The sequence below is a fragment of the Aspergillus stella-maris genome (assembly GCF_047715825.1).
Source record: "Aspergillus stella-maris strain CBS 113639 unplaced genomic scaffold BDV14scaffold_64, whole genome shotgun sequence".
NCBI lineage: Eukaryota > Fungi > Ascomycota > Eurotiomycetes > Eurotiales > Aspergillaceae > Aspergillus > Aspergillus stella-maris.
The window spans coordinates 147,199-161,775 of record NW_027396858.1 but is presented as its reverse complement, the minus strand read 5'-3'; the positions used below and the strand labels follow the sequence as shown (position 1 = coordinate 161,775).

The window sequence follows — 14,577 nt, the reverse complement described above, 5'->3', positions numbered from 1 at the left end:
AAACCGCATTGGCAAGCCCTCACTCGTGTATGCTCCGCGAGCGGTTAAGGTACTTGTATACGTCATTGCACATTCGTTCGAATCGTTGCGCTTGGCCATAAGAAGATATCGTGGCAGAAGCGGTAGAGGTGGATAATGGCAAAGAAGATTTGCCAAAGCAAGAAATTGACGCAAGGGAAGGGTTGAAGGGCGTGCCTAGTAGGTATAGGCAATTAAGCTTCGCAAGTTAGCATGACCGCCCTAAGGTTGAGGTTGGCAGGGACGCAAGATATCCTTACCGAAGTTATCACGAGACTGTGGCGGAGGATCACCGTTACTGAAATCCATGAAGAGAATGTTGCTTTCCCTCCGCTTGGCTTTGGCATTGCGTGCGTTATCAGATTTAGGAGCTAGCATCCTACTTACAGCCGCTGGCGGGTTGTTATAGGCCTCCGATCTATTTTGAGCAAAAGCTTCATAGCTTGGTTGCATGGGGATGAAACCAGTGTCATTTTGCGAGCCATAATCATCTGGTCGATCCCCTGGACTGGAGAATGTCATCTGATTATGTGCGGGTGTGGAAATATCAGAGAACATTTGACGTCGCGGCGATCGGATATCTTCTGGGGTCAAGGAGTGATCAACGTTTAGCTCTGTCGTGCTGGAGCTGTGTTCCGGGACGTCATCGAATATCTCCTCGAAGTCGGTAAGGAACATCGAGAACACTGGGGCTGGAATGTTGAGAGTAGGTGCAAATACAATGCCCACATTCCTGACGGTCATCTTGTTGACATCGGAATTGTTCACTATAACGATAAGGAACTGGACCAATGCGCGCAGCAGCGCTATATTCGGCCTCGGGAGCATGTGGACCAATGAATTGAACGCCACGATCTTCTTTTGCTTCTCATTGTAATCTGAAGTAAGATATGTTAGTATGACATTGATGATGGTACATCAAATGATAGACTGACCGAGGACACGCAAAAACTCAATATGTAGCTCGCGTGTGAGTACCGTAGATGGCAACTCGCGAAGGTATTGCTTGAAAAGTGAGGCAACAGCATGTACGTCGTAATACTGGTCTCCAGCAAGAAAGTCGACGTCCCCTTCGGTGTTGAAGCGTTCCCTCAACGCTTTCACGACGACATTGGATCCGCTCAATCTGAAAATTCCTTCTTCAAATTCCGCTCCTTTGGCTCTGAGATATTCGAGACAACGATAGACAACGGCGGGCAGGTCGACATCAACATCAAATGGTGCGCAATCTCGCACCGCTTCCACTAGCGGAATTCCGAAGACTGGTTTGACAAAGTCTCTCCTATCAGCACCGACACCGTGAACTTGAATAGCCGGTCCTTCGGAGACGGCTTGAAGCTGAGAAGCAAGGTCAATCGATGATCTTGTACGGAACCCCCAAATACTCCGCTTCTTTTCCTTAGTACTTGATGAGGTCTTGTTTCCCCAAGCCCCCGCATCCTGAATCACAGCACCATTTGTGGGTGCAGAGATCATCTTGGATGATATCTGGCCTTGATCAGAATGGTTAAAATCCAGCGTATCGAACGAGCCTGTTGGGAACCCAGGCGACCTGGGTGTCCGTAGGTCAGTTCCGATGATTGGTGGTTCGGCGGCAACAGCATCTTCAAAACTAAATCCCTGAACTGTATCGGGAGCCTCCTGGTCCGGACTATCGGTTCCCTTGCTACCCTTTCTGCCGCCGTTTGGGAACATTTTGTTTCTTGAAACAGGGTTCCCAGGGTTGCTGGCGACAGACTGGGTATGACCAATTGCGGAAGCCTCATTCTCTGACGGCCCTTCAACGTATTCTAACAGCGCCTCCACCCACGTGTCTCTCTCGTCATCGCTCTCCGCACACAAGACGTGGCGCACAAGAGCTGAAGAGTCCTTTTTCTTCGGCTCCAGAATGAGGAAGGCATGGCGATACTGATTGTCTGAATCGTCGTCTTCAATGCGCGAGGTAGGGCTTTGACTACCTGCCGGCTGTGACTGCTTCCCAATCTGAGCATTGGGGATTTTGATGGTTCCAAGGTGGGCGCCTCCCGGGGCCTCGAAATATCTGAGCTCGGGACCATGTAGAACGAAGTAACGCGCTTTCCAGCCGCCAAAATTCTTTCCCCTCTTCGTTAAGTAACCTTCCTTCTTGGGCTTTCCATCAGGACCACGCGCGAGTTCGGATCCCGACTGATGATTGCCCTTGAGGAGGCTCGTTTCATCGTCTCGTGGCTCTATCGCGTCTGATGTAAGGAACTGGCAGATGACCAGCGCTGCCCGTTCATCCATGTGGCTGTCGAGGAGCGTCTCAAAATAGGAATTCAGTGCGGCGCGCCTCGCGTCCACCTTGGCGGGAGAATGGCCGCTGAATATAGACCGATCGGGTAGTCTTACTTGAACCTGGGACAATTGTCTAATCTGCTGATCAAGCTGAGGGAGTGCCGCGATGACCTTCTCCACTCGCCATAGTTCTGAGTTTTCAGAGCGTGAGAAAACACTTAATGTGAAAACAGGCTCCTCGTCCATTTGCCTCGAGGCCAAGTAGCTATTCCTAGAGGGCCGAAGCCTTGATGAGGAGACCTTTACCTGAACGAGGGGGAGCGCATTTGGAGGTAGAAGGAGGGTTGGACAATCGTCTGACCTCAGACCTTGGTAGATTCCGCTGGGAATGGATGCTGTGGATTGTGGACTGTCGACTTTCACGGCTGCATCAATTGAAGGTATGGGCCGATTAAATGAATCAAGCGTTTGCGCCCCAGTCGGAAACTGGGTCTGCTGTTTTCCCAGACGAGGCGTCAAGGCAAGCCCCGATAAGTTACTACCGGAAGGCATAGCTTTAGAAGAGAACGAAGTTGGCATCTCTCTTGGCAGTCGAGGCATCGGGGACCCAAGAGGACGGTCTTCGGGCCTTGGACTCAGAGGGAGACCAGGACTCTTCGGTCCATTTATGATGGGTCGATCAGCAAATGAAGGCGGCACCGTACAAGGGCTCATGGTAGGCCTTAAAGACTCTGGGGGCACTACTCGGCGCACATCCGAAGATGATGTGAAGCCCACAGATGCCGAGTTCCCAACAGCCCGCGGAGACAGAGGCTGAACTTGGTTCATAGACTCGAGGTCTGGCCTCTCCCGCGATAAGACGGCGTCGCGCTCCCGATCATCGTCGGCTCTGGTCTTTCTCCTACCGCGTTCTACAGGTGACTCATCGACTGCAAGGATGTCATCATACTCGGATTCGGAGTCAGAGGCATCCCGCAGCGCTGTTGGACGGCCGGTATGTCCCAGATTGAGGGGCGCGGGGGGCGCCTTGCGAGCAGGGTTTGGCGATTTCTGGCTTTTGCTTGCACCGAATGCGGGGCTCGGACTAGCCAGGGAATTGGGACTCGCAGGCGAAGATTCCTGAATTGAGGCCAACTGTTGGGAGCTTTGTGATTCAAACCGCAAGTCAGGTTCCTCAGTGAGTAGTTCGTTCTCGATGAGCTGCTTCAGACTCGGAGTGTTGTTGGAGGAGTCCTGGCTGTCGAAAGTGTTAGTTCGTGTCGGTTGCTCAGCACTGTCGCTCCAGCCGGTACCCTGAGCTATTGACTGGCTGTTTTCGGCCTTTTGAGCACCTGCCGCAGGAGGTTGTGCGGCAGCCACTACGGTTGATGGTAGCGGTGGTGTGGCAGTCTGGAGTTCTTTGACTTTCTTCTTGTATCGCTCCTTGTCCTTCATGGCGCGCTCCAGGTCTTTGTTCAGCCCCATGATCAACGTTCGTTGTTTATCAACGAGCTTCCATAACTGGGAATTCTGAGACGCGGCATGATGCTTTTCCTTTAAAAGGTGTATGATTACAGCCTCGGGCGAACCAGCCGCTGTGATCAAATTTTCAATGTCAGCCTGGCTCACTGCGTTGGCATCGAACGACGACTTGTGTGCCTGGGAGGCAGAGGAAAGGGACGATATTGCAGAGTCGATAGATGATGTACGCGGCATGGCGCGATGGGCCGTCCTATCTCTAGTAGACGACTGTAGAGAGCCGATGGGTGATATTATAGAAGGCGACATAGACTTGTTAGACTCAGCTGCATCGGAATCTTTGCGAGCCTTGCTGAATTCCCTCGTCTGCTCGGTCATTTTCCTCTCATTCTGGCTGGTGTCCCCAGGCGTCCGCTTCCTCGACGCAAGTGATGTGCTCAGTTGGATTGGACTGGCCCTCGATGGAGGAGTGGGAAACGCGGCATGGGCTATTTGGCTGATGGTAGACAGGTTTTCGAGGGGCGACGTAGTTGTGGATGAGCTTGGTGAAGCGGTCCTTTGCGATAGACTCGAATCTGTCCGCTGAGGGGACAGGGTTCGGGCGCTTGTATGCAAGGGAGAAGGCGTATGCTTGCGGGGGGCAGCACTGACAGCCGACTCAGAACGGATGGCCTGCGCGCCCGATCGTAGTGCTAAAAAATCGCCGAAGATAAGATCGTCTGCTGGGTCTTGTTTCGAAAAGGGCTGGTAGGCGTGGAATTTACCTGTAGAAGGGGCCGCCGAGCTGGTATGCAGGGAGCTGAAAGTGTGGCCACTACCCTGTCGCTGAGCCTGCGACATGACTTGATCAGGAGTCGAAGCTCAATTCGACAGGCATGGGGGGGATCGAGCCACACACGGGGGCGCTTGCACGTCGTCGGCGCTAGTTAGCCTCGAGCCGGTTCGACTGGGCTCCTGCACCGGCGCTCAGGGGCAGACCCTGGAATGTATGTAGCGATCAAAAGCAGAGGCAGTCGCAGTCTGGAGAGTCGGAAGGGCCGCGGTTTTGTATTCTTGTTTTTCCCGCTCTTCAGGCACAGACCCGACGTTGGGGGAAAAGGGGAACGGCAAAGCAGAAAGTTTGGAACCGTCAAGCCAGAGCGGGGAGCGGACTGAAGACAAGGAATAAATAGCGATGATCTGAGTATAATTAAACGGGCTGATCCTCTGGCCCTTAAGAGTCCAGCTCTGCCTCCAGCCTGGGCTGAGGTGTTCCAACTCTCGTCCAGAAGGAAAAAGCAAAAAAGCAAGATAACGCACGTACGCAAGTACGCAAGTACGCAACAAGTGACTTACCTCAGCCTCCCGTTTGTCCTTAACTATATCGCCGGCCATGTTTAATGCCTACAATACTAATTTCCTACGTGCCACCCGCTGTGAAGGGAAGAGAAATGTCTTTCAATTAAGCCTCCTTTACCCGAAACGCCTGCGCAGCCCAATGCTATACGTAAGAAGAAAAATACATAATTGTACAATGTCAAGCGATATTTCCTGCCATTCCCATGAATATCGCCTGCGCAGCCAATTGAAGCGACCAGAAGCCAACCTTCTTGAATCGCCGTTTGCGCGCCTGGTCATCGACGACATCACGAGCAAATGCATCGTATACCTGTAGTAAAAGAGATCAATAAGGGCAAAGCAGACAACGGACGTTGAGCGAACTTACAGCTGCCGAGAGATCGTCCATGAGGCCGCTATCATAGATAGTCCAGCTGCCGTCAAAATCCACCACTCTTTTTACCAGGCGGCAGTTCACGGGAATGAAAGTGCGTCGCGAGTTGATGTAAGCAACAATGGGCCTGATCAGAGCATTGTTGATATATGAGAGATCTCGTGTAAAAAGAGGAACCACCGCCCGAACGTTATTGAGGTGCAGTCGCAGATCCGTGATTAGGATACGCCTGTCATCACCAGACCTAACCTCCTCGGAATGTGAAGACTGTTCGAAGATAGAGTCTTCAGGGTATCTATTCGAGGTTATGGTGGCTTCCAGTCGGTCGTATAAATCAACCATAACCTTCGTGATACTCTCGTCATTGTCGGCGGGAAACATGATGTCGGCAACAATGTCCACATTTCCCTCATGGATCCACCCGAAAGGTCCCTGGACACCGCGGTTCAAGTGATCAATGTTCAATGCATCAATGCGAATCCTGCTGTGCTTTTTCCAAGGAGTCGGTTTGTCATCTTCCTCTGCGCCATTGTCGAGCTGTGCGCCAGTGAAGCTATGGGTCTGGCGGGGATGTATCGTGAACAGAGAGTTGTCGAATGATCCAGACATCATATTTGCGGATAAAAAGTCATAGAACAACCACTGCTTCCTCAGTTGCGGAAGATCGCAGGAGAATATGCTGACCGAGAATGGTCTGAAATTATTGGGTTGGTAAACCGTCACGAGCAAGTCGCTCATCTTGAATGAATCAATTTCAAAGTCTCCAGGGTTGTGTTCATGTCGGTATGATTTAGGGTCGAGAGGAGCGCCATTCGACCAATGTACGAATCGGCGATCAACCACTCCTCGTACCCCTTTCACTTCGACATCACGGAGGAGCCCTTTGCCATTGATCCATCTGCCGAAGGACAAAGTCACATTGACCGTCTCTATTGAAACGTCAAATTGAGTATAATTCGTGTCTTCCTCTACATTCGATAGCGCGCGCTGATCGAACGAATCAGCGGTGGATTGGTCACCTAGGGCCGCAGCAGCGGCGGCAGCAGCAGCAGTCTTTGACGAGCCTTTGCTGACATTGCCAGTGCCTTGGCCGGGTCTTCTGGATACAAAGACATTCTTGAACGTGATTACGCCGTCCTTCCACTTAGGAACAATGGCAGACTCGAACACCACCTTCACCCCAGATGACTTGGTGAGGTAGTTTCCAATCCATCCAGCCAATGTTTCTGTCTATTTCAGTGCTTGGATTCGGTTGTTTTGCAAAGTCATGAAAAGCTTACCTTGGGCGAACACAGTGTTGATCGCGATGATCAACAAAGAAAAGAACGTGGTTGTGCCTAGAACAATCCAAACGACATGACCAAGCAAGACCCACGAGAAAAGCGCAGCTAGTTCATCGAGACTGAAGGGACGTACGCTCCGAATAGAAAACCATTTGAACCGGACCTTGAGCCTCGACCAGAAACCGGTCGCAGCGGCCAATAACTCCTCTTTGGTTGGGCGATGGAGGTGTGGCATGTGCGGTAAACGGTCTATCAAATGGCGGCTCGACGAAACAGTCTCGTGCTTTTTCATGTGCGATGTCGGTTGTGTCCCTGATTTTAGGTGTTGGCCATCAGGATGGGTATTTCGTGTGCCAGCCCGATCGCCTGCTTCTGTCCGCGCAGTTGAATTCGATGTGTAGTCTCTCTTCGTCTGCAAGCCACGGATGAGCATAGAGCCCCCGTATCGAAAGGGTCGTCTAGTGAATGCATGTTTTGCATGCAAGAGGAGAATTCTCTCCGAAGAGATTGCACATGTTGCACCTGATTCTACTGCGGAAGGGCTAGGGGAAACGCCGAGGACAAGGAAGCTTCCGGATGCAAATCGTCGAGTAATATGCTGTGACCTGCGCGGCGACGCAGTGGAGAACCTTTTCGCGTGCCTTTTGAAGACGGAACTGTATAAAGGATCAAGTTGTGAGGCTGCATCGGAAAGATATTGAGCGCGATTCACGCGCAACCCTCGTCCTAGAAACGGACTCGCCGTTTCCCAGAAGGTGCTGTACAGTTTGCGTCCGAAGATACCAGACATCTTGCTGTCACATGCTGTACCGCCCGCTTTTCAGCGGGAAAATATAAGATAACTTGACAGACAGAAAAGATACCAGTGCGAGCAGAACGAGATGGCTGGAGCGATGGAATCAGCTCTTGAAGCCGAGCTTGTTTTTGCAGCAAAATCAGATGAAATCATCCCGCCTACCCTGTTATCTAAGAGTTTGCATTGTTTGCAACAAAAATTCGAGCTTGCCGCACCAAAGTCCCCTCCACCGCCCTAACGCCCATTATTATTTTTTGTTAGCTCACTAAACAGAGAGCGATTTCGAACAGTACAATTCTGTCAAAGGCCCGGGCTTCAATAATTTACATATACCAGACGTTATGCCCGCTCCAACCGCACTTCGAAACACCGACGCCTCTGCGGCCGAAGCATTTATTGCCCCTCCTGCACAGGGTTCGTTATCGCCTATTGTTGAATGAGTCCATTACCAGCCAAAACTAACAGCGCAGTAGCACAAGATGAGGAAATCTTGATTGATGCCCAGGCTTCTGAAACCCCCAGTGAGAGTTTGGCCCCCGTGGATACGACCGAGGACGCCGACATGCATATCGATCTGGAAGGCCGACCCGTATTCACACCTGCGAAGGATGTACCAACCGCATACCGAGTCGAAACCCGGAAAGTCCCTGTCCCACCTCACCGAATGACACCTTTGAAAGCAAACTGGCCCAAAATTTACCCGCCGCTTGTTGAGCACCTGAAGCTGCAGGTGCGGATGAACATAAAAAACCGAGCGGTTGAGTTGCGCACATCCAAATTCACTACCGACACGGGGGCGCTTCAGAAGGGCGAGGACTTTGTCAAGGCTTTTACACTCGGCTTCGATATTGACGACGCCATTGCTCTGCTAAGGCTCGACGACCTTTACATTCGCTCATTCGAAATCAAGGATGTCAAGGCATCCCTGAACGGAGAGCATCTCAGTCGTGCTATCGGTCGTATTGCTGGTAAAGATGGGCGGACGAGACATGCCATCGAAAATGCAAGCCGAACGCGAGTCGTCATTGCTGATCAGAAAATTCATATCCTGGGACGTTTTCAAAATATCAACGCCGGCCAGGAGGCCATTGTCAGTCTGATCCTGGGTGCTCCTCCAGTAAGTAATCTTTAATCCTCCATCCGCGGTGTACTAACTACTTCTAGGGCAAAGTTTATGGCAACCTACGTAAAGTGGCTGCCCGAATGAAGGAACGATTTTAACGTCCTCAACAGCATTTGATCTTAGATTTATGACACCGGCGTTATGGGAAGGCTGATATGGGATTTCTGCACGACATATCCGATTACGAACATTAAGGAAAAATTACATACGAGTGCCGATCATACATCAATTCTCGTAGAAAGTTGTATAATTCGCCGATTAATAGGATGCCAGGTTATTGTCAAAAGCCGCGTGTAATCCTCTCAGTCCTTCTTCAAAGGGTGATAGATCTCTTCTATCCCGTTAGCCGTAATTACCAACATCTGTAGGCCATCTCCGACTTCGATGTGTCGTTCCACCGCGCTTGTGAACGCATCACGCACAAGTTGTTCGACCGTCTCTCTCGACATCGGCTCGGGCTTCCTCGCCTCCAGAGCGTGACCCTCCCCACTGCCGGGAATATACTGGTTCTTCAAGTTGACTTGGTTGTCCAGGAATGGCATGATCAAGCTGGACGCAGCTCCGGCAGATCTGCACTGCTCCCTCTCATAGGAACCCACCGGGTCATAACCATAGAGTGCACCCTTGCCCTCCTCATCGAGACCAGCCAAAATGGCCTGAACGTAGTATGGGAAAAATCGTTTCTGGTAAAGAATAGTCGATAGCCGCTGAGCACAGGCCCTGACGCTCATCGGCTTGCCGTGTTGGTACTTGTACATCTTAACCACCGCATCCAATCTCTCCTTTAGGGCCAGACCATCCGCAGCGAAACCCACCACCGATAGCAGAATATGAGCGCCCTTGCCTGTTTCGTCGTCTCCTCCGATCTTGAACACCTTTGGAACATAGCGGGAATTGATGTTGTATCCGGAAGTGGAGCGGGTGTCGCCAGCGAGGACGGCAAAATCCTTGCCCGTAATACCTAGAACGGAGCCCCCATTATCGGTGTACCTAGAAAGAGTTAGTCTCGCTACAGATGCTTCAAGCGGACAGAGGTCCTTACGGGTAAAATGAGTGTTCTTTGTTCCCAGCTGTCGTCGGTTGAGCGAAAGAGTATCCGATGGAGTCGCTGTGAATGTTCGGGGCGACCAGACTCGTCATCTTCAAGAACTTCAGATTCCAGAATTTCGCAGCAGTTTCGAGTTGAAAAGGAAAATTTTAGTAGTATACAGCTTGTGAGGAAAGGTAGATAGCTGATAAGAAGGTGTTGGTGTGGTTCAGTAGTGGGACAAGGTTAGATGAAGCTCTCACCTGTGACGCGGTGTTGTAGCTGCCTTTGATTATGTAATGATACCTTCATGAAGATCGACAACCTAGGTAGGTACGGAGTATTCCATATTCTGTCAATTCTACTATAAATGTTCTGCGTCCGTCAATGATTCAGTCAAGCCAAAGTCATTAGTCCTTCTCCATTAATATTCAGGCTCTGGATTTTATCGCTTGACTTGCGCTAGTCGCGATTCTGTTCTAAACACCCCGAGCTTGACGCAACCTCCAGTCCTGCGCGGCGCTCAACTTAGGCCAACCTATAAATAAACATGCTGGGCCTTGGAAACTACGCAAGCAGCAGTGAAGACGAAATCGAAAGCGAAAAACCCCTTGTGTCAAAGGTATAAAACTATAAGCCCCCTATCTGGCTTCATTTAACGAGATCCCAGCTCACCACTCGTCAGCAAGATTCGATCAACTCACCCGTGAAGGCTTCACAAATACGAGAAGAACAAGGTATTGTACCGTCAACAGTTCAGACAAGCCCGCACTTATGAATATCCTTCCTAGCTCAAAACATACCGGACGCTCAGTCAGCGAAGCCAGAGCCCGCACTTGACCGAGAACCCAGCGGCCCGGTACTGGGTCCAATGCATGAGGGCAGGCCCTTGCAAGCAAGTATCGAAACACGGTCAACGTCCCGTGCATTGATACACGATCTAACACTGCCACCCGTGCCGAATCTGAATATCCCACCATCTCCGCCTGGTTCCCCAAATGCCTCGGCTAATGGAAAATTTGCGCATTTCCTATCGTTGAAGAAACAAGATGTTCACTTCAACGACAAATTGGCAAGCTCGACCTCTCTCAAGAACCCAGGCTTGTTGAAGAAGATGATGGAACATGCTGGTATTGATGAACAGGCGCAGTATTCCAATTCCTTACCACCTGATCTATGGGATGTTTCACATATGCCAAGCTGGGGCTACAAGGAGGAGCTGGCGAAAGCGCAAAGAGAGCTCAATGCAAAATCAGAAGAGCGTAGGGTAAAGGGGCAAAGGGATATCATTGAATTTGTCTCTGATTCAAGCCGGTCTGGGTCTGCCTCGCAACATAAGACAAGGCTAGGGCACTAATAACCAGAAATGGCACAACTAATATTCAGTAGTATATCGTCAATTATAGCTTCCCAGGACCCGGAATTTTGTAGTTGAGACTCTTAAATCCTATGTGAATTGGGTCGAGGCCCAAAAGACTCACGAAATTATAGCAAGATTCGGCAGCAGTAGGCCCTCGTAAGAATTTTAACCGAACAAGCTGTCTCCATAGGAAGGCTATGGGGTTTGGTTAGCTCGCGATATCAAGTTGTTGTTGCCATCAAGGTCCGTGCTGTTGTGATTGCAGTTGGATTCACCGCCCGCGGTGACAACACGGCTCACGTAACTGAGCTCCGTCAGCTCCACGACTGCCTAGCTACTGACTATATCAACCGCCGTGGTTCATGACACGAGCTTCTTCCTCCAAACACCCAGAAGTACCTATTCATTACTCGATATCTAAAAGCTCTATCCCCAATATCTGCTCTATTTCCCAAGTTTCTACTACCAACAAACTTCCACGATGAACCACTTTCCGGGAACCTGGGGTCGGGTAAGAGTCCCATTTCGCAACATCGGCCTTACGCTGACCTCGCATCAAGCCTAGAGACGATGTTTATGGACCGTACGATGCGTCATACCTTCAGACGACTGGGCCAAAAACCCATACTCAATCCCCAGCTGTTACTGGAACATCGGTCCTCGCCGTGAAGTTCAACGGGGGCGTTGCTATAGCTGCCGATAACTTGGGTATAATTGCACTAGCTCCATTTTCAGCTTGTTCTTGCGCTCTAACGATTTGCTTGCATAGCATCATATGGATCACTTGCCCGCTTCACTGACGTCAAACGTCTTCGCAAGTTCGGTGACGCCGCTGTAGTCGGTTTCAGCGGTGACGTTTCAGACATGCAGTACATCGACCGTCTTCTAGAGTCTATTGACATCCGAGAAAACTACTCAGCGCATGGGAATCAGCTCAACGCAAAAAACCTTCACACCTATCTTTCCAAAGTCCTGTACAAACGCCGCTCCGAGTTCAACCCATTGTGGAATCACATTCTTGTCGCTGGGTTTGATTCAGATAAGAAGCCCTTCCTAAGCTCCGCTGACTTGCTCGGAACCACATTCTCGGCTCCGCATCTCGCGACCGGTTTTGGTGCACATCTTGCCATCCCTATTCTGCGCCGGAAGTTCCCGGAAGACCGTCCTGTCGAAGAAATCAGCAAGGAAGATGCTGTAGCAGCTCTCAAGGATTGCCTGAAAGTCCTCTGGTACCGTGATGCTAGGAGCATGGACAAATACTCGCTGGCTGTGATTACGCAAGATGGAATTGAGGTGCATGAGGACCAGCAGATTGAGGCTCAAAGCTGGGCATTTGCTGAGGGTATCAAGGGTTACGGTGCCCAAGCTGTCTAGTTTACCAACTGACTTTACGGAAATCTTAATAGAATGAAACACAATTGGCTCTGCATCCTCGGGCTTGTTGTCATGTTCAGACCACATTGGCGTTTCAACGTAAAATCTATATTGTACTGAGAAACCAGACTATATGAAGATTAACATCAATTCTTAAAAGGATATTCGAGGACTCCAAAGCCTCTAGAGCTTTGCAGACGGCTTGTCAAATACCACCTTATTTACGCAGGAGCCCACGCCCTCCAGAGAGACCTCAATATTATCGTTGTCCTTTAACCACAACGCAGGTTTCCTGCCCATACCGACACCTTGAGGCCTGCATATATGTGAATTTCCATGGCTTCTTAGTTAAGAGGAAATGTACTTACGTTCCAGTAAAGATCAAGTCACCGGGTAGGAGGGTAGTGCCCTGGGATAAGAACGAGACAGTCTGCGCGACGTTGAAAATCATGTCCTTGGTCGACGAAGCCTGAACCTCGCGGCCGTTCAGCTTCGTCGAGATGTTCAGAGCGTTCGGGTTACGAATTAGTTCCGAAGACACAATACCCGGCCCAAAAGGAGCCCAGCCATCGAATCCCTTCCCAAGTCCCCATTGTCCACCACCGCGTTTGAGTTGCCAGTCGCGGTGGGAAACATCATTGCCAACTGAATACCCAAGAACATAATCCAGCGCTTTACTCTCGGGGACCTCCTTTGCTTCTTTCCCAATCACAATGACGAGCTCGCACTCATAATCCAGCCCCTCTCCCTCCTGGGCCAGAGTGGAAACTGGGATGTCGTCGGTTGGGCCCGCGATAGAGGTAACGGGCTTGTAGAAGAGAACGGGGTACTTGGGAATAGGAAGATTTGACTCCTTGGCGTGTTGCTCATAGTTCAAGCCGAGACAGCGCACGGTCTTGATGTCCTTTCTTGCCAATGGGGCGAGAAGCAGCTTCACCTCAGCAACCTGGTCAGTGACGCGATGTTGTCCAAATATGTCACCAGTAATAACTCTCGCCTTGGTGGCCTTGGCGATGTCACTGACGCCGGCTGAAAGAACGGCGTCTCCGTAGTAGACATGACCATCCTTGGCCAGGAAGCGGATCAGACGCTATCCAGCGATGTCAGTCAGACCTAAGATGCAGGAGTGGAATCATGACCTCCGTCACCTAGGGGGCTATGGGGAATCTATAAATGCACATCATGGTGGGGGTGCTGCGTACCGAAAATGCCGGCATGTTGAGTCTAGAGCTCGGATTTGCAGATCTGTATTGAGTAGTATATTTATTGTTCGGCCTGAGGCTCGACAGGCTATGCAATTGGCAGCCGGAAAACGTGCGGAGAAGTAACTTATATGTTAGTCTGGGAGCTCCCGCCCCCAGACACTCTCGGCCGGTAAACTCGATAAGCATTAACCCCAGTCCTCGGATCGGCGGAGGTCGGGAGCCTCGGAGGGACAGGGAGCTCAGTTTTCCCACTCTATTCAACTTCTTGCACAACAAGAATGGCACGTCTCTCCGGTCTCCAGAGAGAAGTCTTGTCACTCTACCGAAAATGCCTCCGGGAAATACGCAAAAAGCCCGTTGTGAGTAGCTCATGATCTCATTTGTCCACTTTTCCGACGTCGGGAAACTGTGGTGCATGAAATATGCTAACCATTTTTCTTCCTTTACTGGTCTAGGAATCACAAAACAACTTCAAAAATTACGCGCGGTATGCTCAGTGAAGGGAAAAATACAGACAACATCCGCTCACGATTCGATAGGATAGAATTCAACAAGCACATCTCTATTAGCAAGAAGGACTTCAGCGCGATCGAGTACCTCTTGCGCAAAGGGTCAAGACAACTCGAAACGTACTCCTCTCCCGGGATTCGCAACATTCGATAAGCACCACCAGCTCCTTGAAGACGAGTGAGGTTGATCTCTACGAATCTGCCCGTGCTCGAGACGGTTGCCCCATATAACTTGTGCGTCCGCAAACACAGCCCATGCCGGGTAAAGAACCCAGCAGGAACGACTTTCTGCGACAAGGGAACCGCCTTGGCGACTCTAGAGGACTAAAGCATGATAACTGGCTGCATCTAGGCTCTGCTGCCGAGGTCGGTAGCCTTGCTGACGCGACGTCTCAATCGCGTTCTATCATGGAAAGCCAAAAAGCAAAATTCAACTACCAGGCCGAGAACGTTGAAG

At 50.7% G+C, this 14,577-nt stretch overlaps 6 protein-coding genes across 6 annotated transcripts; 2 read left to right on the top strand and 4 right to left on the bottom strand.

Annotated features, from left to right (window-relative positions):
- Nucleotides 1-240: 240 nt before the first annotated feature.
- Nucleotides 241-4,572, bottom strand: BDV14DRAFT_192285 (GTPase-activating protein BEM3; the record flags this gene model as incomplete). Its single annotated transcript, XM_073771612.1, has 2 exons — nt 241-896; nt 954-4,572. 2 exons carry the CDS (start codon nt 4,570-4,572, stop codon nt 241-243), a joined length of 4,275 nt encoding a protein of 1,424 aa, XP_073624427.1.
- A 676-nt stretch (nt 4,573-5,248) lies between these two features.
- Nucleotides 5,249-7,516, bottom strand: BDV14DRAFT_203796 (mitochondrial distribution and morphology protein; the record flags this gene model as incomplete). Its single annotated transcript, XM_073774364.1, has 3 exons — nt 5,249-5,380; nt 5,438-6,669; nt 6,724-7,516. 3 exons carry the CDS (start codon nt 7,514-7,516, stop codon nt 5,249-5,251), a joined length of 2,157 nt encoding a protein of 718 aa, XP_073624426.1.
- A 165-nt stretch (nt 7,517-7,681) lies between these two features.
- Nucleotides 7,682-8,845, top strand: BDV14DRAFT_125344 (pre-rRNA-processing protein PNO1). The gene is made up of 3 exons (XM_073765976.1): nt 7,682-7,936; nt 7,993-8,639; nt 8,687-8,845. The coding sequence occupies exons 1-3, from the start codon at nt 7,864-7,866 to the stop codon at nt 8,741-8,743; spliced, it is 777 nt and encodes a 258-aa protein (XP_073624425.1). The 5' UTR covers nt 7,682-7,863; the 3' UTR covers nt 8,744-8,845.
- Nucleotides 8,846-8,947: 102 nt separating this feature from the next.
- Nucleotides 8,948-9,785, bottom strand: prs3 (proteasome core particle subunit beta 6; the record flags this gene model as incomplete). The annotated part of the gene is made up of 2 exons (XM_073774363.1): nt 8,948-9,635; nt 9,688-9,785. 2 exons carry the CDS (start codon nt 9,783-9,785, stop codon nt 8,948-8,950), a joined length of 786 nt encoding a protein of 261 aa, XP_073624424.1.
- Nucleotides 9,786-10,222: 437 nt separating this feature from the next.
- On the top strand, nt 10,223-12,406 carry pre4 (proteasome core particle subunit beta 7; the record flags this gene model as incomplete). Its single annotated transcript, XM_073771611.1, has 5 exons — nt 10,223-10,294; nt 10,487-10,992; nt 11,489-11,543; nt 11,593-11,740; nt 11,802-12,406. The coding sequence occupies 5 exons, from the start codon at nt 10,223-10,225 to the stop codon at nt 12,404-12,406; spliced, it is 1,386 nt and encodes a 461-aa protein (XP_073624423.1).
- Nucleotides 12,407-12,589: 183 nt separating this feature from the next.
- On the bottom strand, nt 12,590-13,623 carry BDV14DRAFT_203791 (fumarylacetoacetate hydrolase family protein; the record flags this gene model as incomplete). The annotated part of the gene is made up of 3 exons (XM_073774362.1): nt 12,590-12,722; nt 12,775-13,496; nt 13,609-13,623. The coding sequence occupies 3 exons, from the start codon at nt 13,621-13,623 to the stop codon at nt 12,590-12,592; spliced, it is 870 nt and encodes a 289-aa protein (XP_073624422.1).
- Nucleotides 13,624-14,577: the final 954 nt, after the last annotated feature.

Coding starts and splice junctions, on each gene's coding strand:
- BDV14DRAFT_125344 (XM_073765976.1), top strand. CDS start 7,864: ATGCCCGCTCCAACCGCACTTCGAAACACCGACGCCTCTGCGGCCGAA. Junction 7,937..7,992: donor TATTGCCCCTCCTGCACAGG/GTTCGTTATCGC, acceptor CTAACAGCGCAG/TAGCACAAGATGAGGAAATC. Junction 8,640..8,686: donor TGATCCTGGGTGCTCCTCCA/GTAAGTAATCTT, acceptor AACTACTTCTAG/GGCAAAGTTTATGGCAACCT.